At 36.8% G+C, this 12,668-nt stretch overlaps 1 protein-coding gene across 1 annotated transcript in view; it reads right to left on the reverse strand.

Moving 5' to 3' along the window:
• LOC134680027 (microtubule-associated protein futsch) overlaps positions 1 to 12,668 on the reverse strand; it is a 151,399-nt gene that overhangs the window by 111,367 nt on the left and 27,364 nt on the right. Inside the window, exons 2-3 of the mRNA XM_063539009.1 lie at positions 4,957 to 7,292; positions 2,119 to 2,252 (exon numbers count right to left, since the gene is read on the reverse strand). Of these exons, the coding sequence (XP_063395079.1) occupies positions 2,119 to 2,252; positions 4,957 to 7,292 (2,470 nt within the window). The remainder of the gene's footprint in view (positions 1 to 2,118; positions 2,253 to 4,956; positions 7,293 to 12,668) is intronic.

A 12,668-nucleotide genomic window follows, 5' to 3' on the forward strand; every position in this document is an offset into this window, starting at 1 on the left:
TGATCCCAAATCACCAGTGTGCCCGCGCCCTTAGACGGAATCTACCTTCACTTGAACTTTACTAAACGAGATTCAGCTACAGACTGGCAGAAGTAAAGTAACTCTTTTTACTTTTAAAAACCACCAACAAAACTTGAAAAGCGCCATCTAGTGAATTAAAACCTATCCAAGAACCATCGTAAGTACCTATATCACATTTTTTTTAACGAAAACTGCACTTAAAAATGGTTTTCGTTTCAGAGCTATTATGATTCCCACACTTGTAGATTTTTAAAACACACGGTAAACTACCCCTTTTATACGCCGGGGGTTAAAAAGTTAAAGAAAAGTATATCGCGATTTATTTGACTTAAAATACATCGTAATGATCGTACTTCGTACTTGCATCAACGTTCTCACATAACTTAAGTGCCTATGAATAGTTGTTTCTCCGGAGCACCTCGCGAGAGAAATAAAACCGCAGGCGCTTTAGAATGTTCACACGAGATATTTAGTAATAGGTATTAAAATTGAGCGTCTAAACGTACTACTAATACTGAGCAAAAAGCGGAATCAGCTCATATAGATTCTTAGTATATTCTAAGCATAAGTATAGCTAATGACCGTGGCAATAATAAAATTGTCATACAGGAACATTCCGCTAGTTTGTTTCCAGCGTGTTCTATTTGAACAAACGGGAATTTAGTGAAGATTGTAGGTTGAAATTTCGTTTTGTGATAAAATTGCATGCATATAGAACATGTGAATGTTTCGAACAGGGGGCCGATTTTTGAAATTCGATCACTCGATTTCGTGTATTTCGTTAAATGATATCTCCGCTACTAGGCGTTTAAATTCTACTAATAGAATTGAAATCGAGTGGTCAATACCACTAGATTCCAAATTTCGATCGCTCGCATTTCAAAAATTAGCATTTCTCCGTTTTCCACCGATTTTCGAGTGACGAAATCGAGTGATCGAAATTAAAAAATCGGCCCCCAGTTCCGAATGAAGGTTGAGGGAGGCGATGGCTGAGATACGCGTCATACTCGTGAACGGGTGCTGTTTGTGGAGACTGGTCTGTTAAGCTAACACGAGCTATTATACTTAGTAACTTTTATTAATTAATTACAGTGAGACGCCTCATTCTGTTCTCGTATGTTTCTTTTCTTTTAATGAATGTATTAATTATACAGGATATTGACTCTTGGAGACCTTATACATCTCTAAGGATAACTTGATAAACTATATAATCTTATAGTTCTGACACCTAGAGACATTTACACCTCTAAATATTATAGATTTTTTTTGTGTGTGTTTTTTTATCTGTATTTTGTATGTAATTCGACATTAAGAGACCATATACATCTCTTAGTAATTGTAATACGTTAGATTGAATTGTTAGTTTTATTTTATAAAATTGTTGATGTTATTATTTTTGCTTTTATGTAAATTCAATGTTGACGTGTAAAAGTGCCCTTGTGGCCTATTTGCTGAATAAATGTTGATGTTTTGATGTTTTGATGTTTTTGATGTTAAATATCCCTATTAACCCTTCGAACACGCCTATCGTGCGCGGCGCGTCATCATCGTGAACCTTATGGCTCCTCTACACGATGGGCCAACGCCAGCCACTCCAAGGGACGCAGCCATGCGGTAGAATGAGATAGCAATATCACTTGCTCCCTCTAACGCATAAATGGAGCCATTAGGGGAATGCACGAAGGTTGATATTGGGCTGTAGGTTAAGAGCCCATCAACGTGCACACTAGCGCCACTGCTAAATAATCGTGATTGTTTAAATTTAACGAAAGATATTTAAAAAAAGGGGGCCGCTACGTATTATGTATTTAAGTACCTTTTGAATACATCGAACTAGTTTTTATGTTGCAGCCGTTGCAGGATTCGTCGATCTATGAACTCAAAACAAAAAGGCCGTTTTAACTTTGGACGCATATATTTACGAATTCAGCAACATAAAAACTAGTTTGATGTATTCAAAAGGTACTTAAATACATAATACAGTACGTAGCTGCCCCCTGTTTTAGACACCTATCGTTAAATTTCAATAATCACGATTATTTAATTTAGCAGTGTCGCTAGTGTGCACGTTGTGTGATAATGTTGAATAGTACTCACTGAGCAGAGGGAAGCGGCTGGCCGGGTGCTTCCCCAGCGGCGTGCTGGCGCTGAGGTCGCTCTGCGAGCTGTGGAGGCTGCTCTTGCCGCTGCCGGCGGCCGAGCCGACTTCCATGCGCATACGCATGTGGCGGCTGTGAAAAATTAATGGTCTAGTTAGTTGTGTTATGATGTATTTCGTGTGAATCTTATGGCCCCTGTTACATATTGGGCCAACGCAGGCCAGTCCAAGGGACGCAGCCATGCAGTAGAATGAGATAGCAATATCACTTGCTTCCTATAACGCATAAATGCGTCCCACAGACTGGCCCACGGCGGCCCAATAGGTACAGGGGCCTTTAAGTAGGTAGTGTTTGTTTTCAATCCAAGCATTCATTGCTAACAGATGTGATAGATTGTTCTAAATGTCTGATTGGTCTGCAATAAATAAAGTCAATATAATTTACTGTAGAGGAAAATCGCCACATAAGGTGTGATCTTGTGGAACAAGGTTTCAATCGAGGTTCAACCTTACCATGATCTTGAACGCTATGTTGTGTAGTATCACTTGTCTACAATTTTTAAGGTTAATATGTCTCGTAGGGCTAACACAGCAGGGGTGGGCGAGACAGTATCTCGCCGCGAGATAGACTACCTACTTGGTACTAATTAATTAGAAAAGGACGGGTGGTCTATCTCCCGGGCGAGATACTGTCGGGCCCGTTCTGTGCTAGCCCTATACTGATCGACTTCTAGTATTTATGAATTGATTTACATACTTTCAATGAACTATTATGTAATCGTTTTAAAAAGTGATAATTAAGTATACATAGTAATTATTGTAAAGTTTGCTGCATAAAGAATCTAATCAAAATGCTACAAATCCACCTTAAGTAATTCACATAACACATTTAAGAAAAGTGTTTATTTAAAGGTTTCAAGAACACTTTAAAGTTTAAGGCTTATCAATATAGCTATACACACTATTTTATGGTATAAAATCCACTCAAACTTAATTGTTTAAAAGTTAAACTTATTTCAATTGAACAAAGTTTAAATTTCAATAACTGGTTGAAAAAGCGTTGAATTAGCTACATGCGTGATTTTATTTTAATTTTTCAAATCATTATTTACATCGTTTGAACACCGGAAAATATAAAAATTATTTTATAAAGTTTCCCATTATTTTATTAAAAAATATTTAAAATGTTGAAAAATTTTGAGCGGTTGAAACGCTCATAATTTTTGGCGCGAATTCTCGATGACGCGATGACGTCACGCGTTGGACTCGTGAACTAACTGACGTTTGTTATTATTTACTGTTCTATGAAACTTATGCAAACAACTCCGCTCTTTCTGTGTTTATTCGTTGTATTGTTGTTAATAACATGGAAGAACCTAAAAAAACATTTTATACTTCTAATTGGTATTGTTTAGTACCAATGTGTAGAAACACTACCATGAATGCACCCGAGAAAACATTTCTTGATGTGGCAAGAGATGCGAAAGTACGCAAACGATGCGATGGTGTAAACTTATGAAAAGAGGAAAACTAAACCCCAAACTACTTTTCATTGTTGTAAAATTACAACAATGTTGATACATACATGCTCATAAAACGTTACTCGTCCTTTGCGTTTTCAAAGCAAAATATACATACACAGTTTATAGGTTATTTATTATGGTAACTATACATTTGCTATCACTTTAAGCTTTACACACACACACACACACAGTAAAATTCATTATATTATTATATTTACATTTCAGCTTTCTTTCCTTTCATCTCAGCGGAAACGAAATTTTTATTGTTGGCGAAATATGCAGACATCATGAAAGCATCTATGTGTGGTAGATTGTCCGATTGCGCTTTGACAAACCCGCTGTCCGTCATCGTCTCGGTGGCGTCGTTTTCTTTGATAAATACTTATATTTTCTATTTCACTTAAATTTCCACCGCTTTGTTGTTTGGATATTTTGCATTGATAAAATTGAAATGGCGCGCTTTGAGTATCCCGTGCGCATGACAATGACATGTTAGATGACAGCACTAACCGTTCAGACACTTACAAAGTTTCATGGTTATAAAAATTATAAATAAAAGATATCTTTATTATTCATGTTTTCAGAAATATCACATGCAGTGTATGGGATCTAATATGGGGTCACATGCTTAAATTGCTTAATGCGTAAATAAAATGACACTAAACTCAACGAGTGACGTCACGTGACGTTTCGACCAATGGCGTTGCGTTTCGTTCACTAGCTTTTCGCGGGCAAATTTTTGTACTTTTTATTTATTATTTTAAACAATTAAATGATAATTTAATAACGGAAATGCATTTGTAACATGATATAATAGTAACAATCATCCGAATAATAAATATTTGATTGAAATTTAAACTTCATGCATGAAGCCAATTGATACCCATCAGCAGCAAGTTTGCTTTGACGACTAAAACATTTGAGTTTGATTGCAACACAATACTTGAAACACTATAAAAACAAACGCATTAATTGTACCTCATTTAAACCTAATTTAAGTCTTATGTATAACGAATTACGTCTCTGAATCGAATGAACTGTTTAGTTTCGTATTTAATGTAATCTTAAATATGAAAAACATGATCACATAGCAAGGTAAGGCAGATATATCAGTTTACGTACCTACTTAGTTAATGCTTATGTGAACATTAGCGTAAAGATTAGTTTCCTATTACGGCATTAAATTATTGTGTCATATATTTATTTATTATATGGAGGAACATACAAATACATATTTAACTATAAGCAGCGCAGTCAGATGGATACAAATATAATAGGTAATAAAACTATTAAAGAATATTAAATAATAATTACCTCTTTGGCTTAATGTTCGTGTTTGTAGACTTGGAGCTCAACATCCTACTAACACTGCAAGCAGTTTGAGATCTTTGCAAGGAGAAAGAACAGTCCACCTTCGACTTGATGTCTTTGAAAGATTTCATCTTGTAATCCGTCTTTATGTCCAAAGAATTCTTCTTGGTTAGGCTTTCTCGTCGATCCATCTTTTTCACAGTCTTCGGGCTACTTTGGACACTGTTATCGGCGTCCGTATTCCGATTGGCTAACATTGTTTTTAATTTGCTTGGCACATCACGTTTAGGCATTTTGTACTTTTTAAGTGTAAAGCACCTCTTTTCGTCCTTGCTTTTAGCGTTCGATCTAACATCTTTCTCACTGTTCAGAGAATTACGCTTGCTAGAGTTCTTAGGAGTCTTATCTTCCTCTACAGTCGGGTTTTTAAACGAGTCTTCGTTCGTACACTCCTTAGGAGTGCAATAAGTATTGCTTTCTCCTGAATTAATGTTCTTTTGACTCAATTCAGATTGTGTTGATGGTGTCGAGCCCTCAGGAGACATGTCGTCGATGACATTTAAAAACACAGGTGACTGACGATGATTCTCGAAATCTGTGTAAACACCACTTGATTCCATGCATGAATCATCATTCCTGTTCACCATCAGAGGCGGGTTGCCGTTGCTATTTTTCCCACCATATAAAGCTCCGTCAATCACTTGTGCCTTTCTATCTCCCCGGTGCATGTGATCATCGAGGCCATCTGCGTCACTTTCAGTGAAGAAGTCTGAATCGGTCATAGGATCTGGCCGCCTCGTGACAGGAACATTTTGCCATTCCATTTCTATGACATCTTCACGGGGTTCTATTGAATGGTCAGCAGTTCTGCTGACTGGCCTCGACATTTCCCCGTCGCCTTGATAACCGTCCAAGCTCGTTATACTAGTTATACTGGTAATAAAGCTATTCGAGACTTTAGATGTTTCCATCGATTTCTGGTAGTCATTTTTGTTGTCAGAATACGTCTGTGAATCATGCAATGTTGAGTTGGAGAATTGGGAGTTATAACTAATTTCGCCGTTAATGTCAGAGTTGTCTAGAGGCAAATCTTCAGGTGACGGAGTTTGTTCTATCCTTTGAACTACCAAACGGTTTTCAAGTTTACAGTCTAATGGTAGTTCAAGATTTACTGTTGTCTCAGCTATGGAACTGACTGGCTCTAAAATACTGCTGTGAATAGAAGGCATGAACTCGTCATCTATCACATTTGGGGTTAACTCGTCTTTGGCAGTGTCTGTTTGTTCCGTTTTACTTTCTTTAACCATGCTTGTCACTGAGTAATTGACTTTAGTCGTTAAGCAGTTAGTGTTTTGAGCAGATAAATTATCACAAGATTTCGATAATTTCTCGGATTTTACCGACTCTATGTTTCTTGATATGGGAGCAGTGCAGTCATTTCTTTCAAACTCATCATTTTGTATCGTCGAAACTGCTGAATTGCTGTCAGTCTTATCAGTTGATGGAGTATCACTACAATCAGGCGATACTTTACTTTCATTGTTATCACAGAATATCGGAAGTCCTTCCACAGTTGGAGAAAAGGCATTTTCTAGGTAGCAAATATCGTCCATCTGATCTGGAGTTAGGATTCCCAAACTATCATCGAGTGAGTTTTCTTCATTAGTCCTATTAAGTGAATTATCATTGGGGCTCAAATTCGTATCATATATTCGAGGGTTTATCTGCGATTTGAGTTGCAGACAGAGGTCAGACCTTGAGTGAGTATTAAACGTTTTCGTAACGGGGAAGGTAATTTGATTTTCGCATGAGTATTCGAATTCTCTCATCGGTTTTTCGTCGAAATTTATAACGTTAGGAAGCCTTTCGGCACTTTTGTTAATAGAAACAGTCGAGTTCTTTAAGCTTTGCGTATGCAGCAGATCTTTTTCAATACTTTCTTTGAACGTGGATGGTTGAAGATCGAACAAGAGGCTGTAAGGGCCAGATTCGTCTTGTTCCTTTTCATCAACTAGTTGGGTGATACCATTAATCAGTCCTTTAGTTTCTTTGTCCACGTTTCTGTCCTGCTTTTTAGTTATTTCGTTCAACTTTTCCCTTAAATCTAATATTCGGGGGTTTTTCTCCAGTCCTTTATCTAAGCTCAAGCTCATTTTTGGAACTAGGTTCAGGTAGTTACTACAGAATAGTTCTTTGTTGTCCGCTTTAGTCCCCGCATCGATGTTTTTCGCCTTGTCTGCTGTGTCGGCTTGTTTGTCCTTGGAGGGATTGATGACATCAATACTCTTCATGGAGTAGATGCCTCGGATGCGCAGCTTGCCATTTCTGTCGATGGGGATCTGCAACAAACAACATCAATATGAATGAAGTGTTTTTCCTTGTCTAAATATATTTAGTTCGTTGCATCAGATTTTAATCTTTTTATTACCATAGAATTCAAAAGTGTACATTTAATTGCTGCTTATTAATTGATACAACCAGCATGAAAATTACTAATCGTTTAACACATTAATCGAGCAATTAATACATCGGACAAGCCTAGGCCTCAATAGGCACCAACTGCCTTATTTTCGTTATTCGTCGCTTACTGTACAATTGTACATAGTTCGACCTTTACTTAATTTGGGACCAGATTTAAAATGAAGAAATCTTCAACAATACAAGATTTTGAACGCGAAAACACTGGTAATTGCAATAACTACATAACGAAATAATAATTTAATTAAAACCGTATTCTGTAGATACATCATCGTAGTGATTTCCATTATAGTATGATGTCATTACTATAATTCACAAACGTGCAGAGCATAAGCATAATAACCTACGAGTATGCTAGGTATAATTAGCGATCAGGGTCGTGTATATTATTTTATAAGAACTAGAGAGTTTTATTTATAACCATATTGTTTTAGGTGTATTATTTCTCAATCAAATTTAAAAAGAGTAGGTACGATTGCCAGAAACCTAACTTGGGTTGTTGAATGTTGGGTCTAATCACGTTTTGAATTGGGCTTAGGCACAAAAGAGATAGGTACAGAAATCAATCAACATACAAAGCGCGCTCGAGCAACGCACACATAGACACCGCTCACGGACACGATATCTCGGACCAGTTGGGACCAGTGCGAGCGCGAGTGCCATCCGCTTGAGACACGCGTCTCTGAACTTTTTTGTGCAATAATGGAGAAACAAACCAAAAAGTTATTATAACTGTACAGTGGACGGTTGTTTAAATTCAACATTAACCGGTGAATTGTCGTTTTTTAAGGTACCAGTGGTTTCAGAGAGAATGCGTATGCGAATTTATTACATTGTACATGATAATGCGAATTATTACAGTTTAATAAAATATAATAATCGTGCATTTCGCCAATCTGACATGAGCCATGAGTAAGCCCATTCATAATAAAAAAAAATAAAAAAAAAATCTCGAAATCATCGCAAGATATTTTCTGTGGCAAATTTGTAATATAACAATGACATTAAAATGAAAATACCTATTTGAGTTATTAATGTTATTATTAATTGATATTTCCATTCTTCCCGTTTCATCCTCAACAATAAATTAAACAACTAGATACGAGATACGATACGATGGATACGAGTGCCACTACCACGATAGTTTTTTGTGCTGTTTGTGCATAAGTCATAGTTCGCAACAATCGCAACCCTAGAGCGACCGCCGAGCGTAGGTATGAAAAGTAAAGTACATACATGTGATTGACTTCTGTACTTATCTGTTTTGTGGCTTAGGGCTAATTTAGACGATACGAGAACTCGCATGCGAGTTTCATACCATTGCGGGTTTTGATTGGTCGGTTGAATTGGACGTAATCCACAGTCTGCAATGTAACTAAAATTGCATGCGAGTTCGCGCGCCGTCTAAATTAGCCCTTATAGTGGCATAAAATAGTCGTTTTGTCTCAGGCGAAACAGCCGGCCTAGCCAAGGTTACAATCGCTATCGCTTCGACAACGAAAAGCTTTATGTCTCTCAATCACTCTTCCATATTAGTGCGACAGTGACAGTTGCGTTTCGATCGCTACGGAGCGTAAGCGATCGGCATCTTGGCTAAGCCGCCAGCTTAGCACGATTGTCAAGCTGATTCAAACGTCCCCTGGAAAGGGAGGGGGAAGGCTAGCTTCAGCGATCATTAACTTTAAGATCCAAAGACCTTTCGTAACTCGTATTTAAGTATGAGTAAATTGACCAATATAACAAAAAGTATTTAAATAATCCACCGACATGACGACAGAATCTGATTTTCAAAATCTACCCAAGTTACCCAATGCCACTATTTTTCCGGCGATGGCATTGATGGCGTGATGATAAAATTAATACTGCGCCTTTGTAAACCTATGGCCATACTCTATATGTGAAGTTAAACAATTATATACAGCATCAACACTGTACAAATGTAGTTATAAAGGCTTTGAATGCAGGCACGCAGCCAGCGTGACCAGTGTGTCGTCATACATCGCTTGCCACTCCGCTCAATGCATTATGTATGGCTAAACCTCTTATATGGATGGCGAACCTGCGGCTAAGAGAAATATTACAGCCAGTTTTTTGACACCATACTTTACGGATATACATACCTACTTAACAGTCACGTTATCGACGAGATAATGACAAGGAAAAGTGATATTTGCGCTCTAGCGAGAATGTCGTTATAGCATTGATTACTGCGTCCTATCTAGATGGGGAATGCTCCAGATTCCGGGACTGAATTTGTCACGGGAATTTTTATATCAAGAACTGGGAATTCCCTGTTCCGGAACTGATTTTGTATAGAAAAGCAGTACTGTGAGCACATCCGTGAGCGATAACGAAAACTACAGCCGCTGGTTGCAAAGAATGAAATACATTTGGTTTTCATACAAATAAATGAAAAATCTTTATTTTCAGGCAACCCTTACCTTACTCCAAATGATTTTATTTGTTATTTGGAAAAGTTGGTAACATGCCCTACTATTGTGCTACGTAGTAATCTGATTTGTCCTGAGGTTTAGGGAAACAATATCACGTTGTTCTACACAATTAGAATTTGAAACTATAACAAAAATATTCAATCCTTTCTTCCATAAAACGTATATGTATATTTATAAGTCAACGTACTGCTTGTAACTATATTGTGCAGGCGGTAAGGAACCAAAAGATAATTGCACACAATTATAAGAAGGCTATAACTAGATAACTATAGACCGCATAACTCAATGCTCGTGGTCAGTAGGTAAGTAATACTAATGTCGTTACTTTAGCTTGTTTTAGAGAATTATTTCCCAACAAGTCAAGATCTTAAAAAATAAATAAAACAACTTTATGAAATCAAAGTAAAATTTCCCTCTTAACAATGTAACCGTTCTTTCACTGTATACTTACTTTAAGTTTACACGACACCCCTGTTTATATTTCGGCTCCTGTTTTGATCAAAATCAACTTGTTTTTGGCAGATTCGTTATAGCAAAGGTCTCATCTATTGGCTCCTCTACACGATGGGCCAGCGCCGGCCACTCCAAGGGACGCAGCCATGGGGTACAATGAGATAGCAATATCACTTGCTCCCTCTAACGCATAAATGCGTCCCTTGCAGTGGCCGGCGTTGGCCCATCGTGTACAGGAGCCATATTCTTTGGAACAGCGTGAGCGACAAACTGGGCGCCGCAGTCTGGGCTATAACCGCGAAAATCGAAGTTCACTCTAATTACGCCTTCATTGGAGTAAAAGAGAAAGATCCCCGCAATTTGCGAATTTCGGTTTTCGCGGTAGCCGCTCTGTATCCCAAAATGTACGGCGCCGTCTGGGCGTCATATACCTATGTAGTCGTTTATTACCTATACAATACAAGAAATATTAATTAAATATTAAGCAAACCTCAGTGCCAAGATGCCAAGCAAAGCTCCGTGCCAGAGAAAGGTGAATATTTAAATTATAAATAAGAAACCAGATACGAGTATACCTTGACTTTCCAAGTAAATTTGTTCTTAACAAGTATTAAGTGTTACACATAAAACATAAAAGAAATGACCGCTATCGTGTCAAATGACATGTCACCTTCGACATATCGATAATTAGATATCGAATTACGCCACTGTGTTTAAAGTTAAAGCCGAGCTTGAACCTTACACGAAATAAGAATTAAAGTAGGTATTATTTAAATTGCTTATTTTTTCTCGAGTATGTACCTACATTCAACTGCCGAGAAAAGTTATAACAAATTTCTAACTAGTTCATAATCAGTTCTGTAATCAATCATAATAAATTGTGTTGATTTTTTCCTAGTTTATACCTACAGATTTAAATTAGGTAATAAAACTAATGTACTTAGTAATTATGTAAAATAGGTACTTGCACGTAGGTACCTACTTAATAAAATCCATTGTAGATTCGTGCAGCAGGCTTCGATATTTCGATATAAGTATTATTTGCGTGATAGAATATCAATTACCATAATAATTGTTATTTTTCTGTCTGCATTATCGCTGTAATGTAACTATATTTCTCACGCTATCTATACTTATTATACTTCATTAACATATAAGTGCAATTTCGTGTTAAGATTATTTCAAATGCCATTTTAAATGGGCATTTATTCGTAAATATCGTGTAAATTAAGAAATAATTGCAATAAGTTATTGTCGGCCATAAGGAAAAGAATAAAGGAAGTGTCGTGTCACGATGATGAAAACCGGTTAATACCTTTAATAAGGACTGAGGTTTGCGGTTACGGGGAAAATAGCAATTTCGTTCGAAATTCAATTGAAGAAATGAGCACAGTAAGATATTTTCGTTCGCTACGGTGCAAACGATTGACATCTTGCCTAGGTCCCCAGCCTATGTAATTGTAATAATGTTGTCTAATATAATTTTCGTCAAGATGTGGCATCGGTGCAAAGATTTCGATTAGACAGCCAGTCGGTAAAAGGGGCACGGAAAATTAACTCGAATTTATGTTTATAAATAGAAGACAAGAACAAACTCAGACAAATCCAAAAGGACATTGATATTTATACTTTATTTAGTATTGAAGTTGTGGACAAATATTGTAGTTTTATTTATGCATAGTTGGGTTGTTACGGTAAAAAAATAATGCGGGTAACCCCCATGTACGGGCGATATGAGAGAAAAAGTTACACTACAAGCGAATGATAATAGGGTTTACCTACTTGTTGCTAATTTTTTAATATATAATAGTAGGTACTCGTAGGTTGATTCTTGAAAGCTGGCGCAGATTTTATACAGGGTGTCCCAGAATTCGACGTCAAGCCGTAAACGGATGATAGACCAAGTCATATCATAAAAATACAAAAAAAAATCCAACTCATGTTTTTTTAAAAATTATGGTCACTTTAAAAATTCACTAAAAAATCCACAACCTGTAATGGTTCTTTAACTCTTGTTACTACAAATTCCATAATTTATTCTATTTTTTTTTATTATTGTGTAATCTTGAATAATTACATGGTGTGGATTTTTTAGTGAATTTTTAAAGTGACCATAATTTTTAAAGAACATAATGAGTTGGTTTTTTTTTTGTATTTTTATGATAACTGTTATGACTTGGTCTATCATCCGTTTACGACTTGACATCGAATTCTGGGACACCCTGTATGAAAATGTTGACTATCAGTACAAATCTGGCTCCCGCTACCCATAAGGAGAAATTGAAAAATTCACCACAACGGACAAGACTAGAACTTGCGACCTTTTGGAAC

This window comes from Cydia fagiglandana, chromosome 1 (genome assembly GCF_963556715.1).
Source record: "Cydia fagiglandana chromosome 1, ilCydFagi1.1, whole genome shotgun sequence".
Taxonomy (NCBI): Eukaryota; Metazoa; Arthropoda; class Insecta; order Lepidoptera; family Tortricidae; genus Cydia; species Cydia fagiglandana.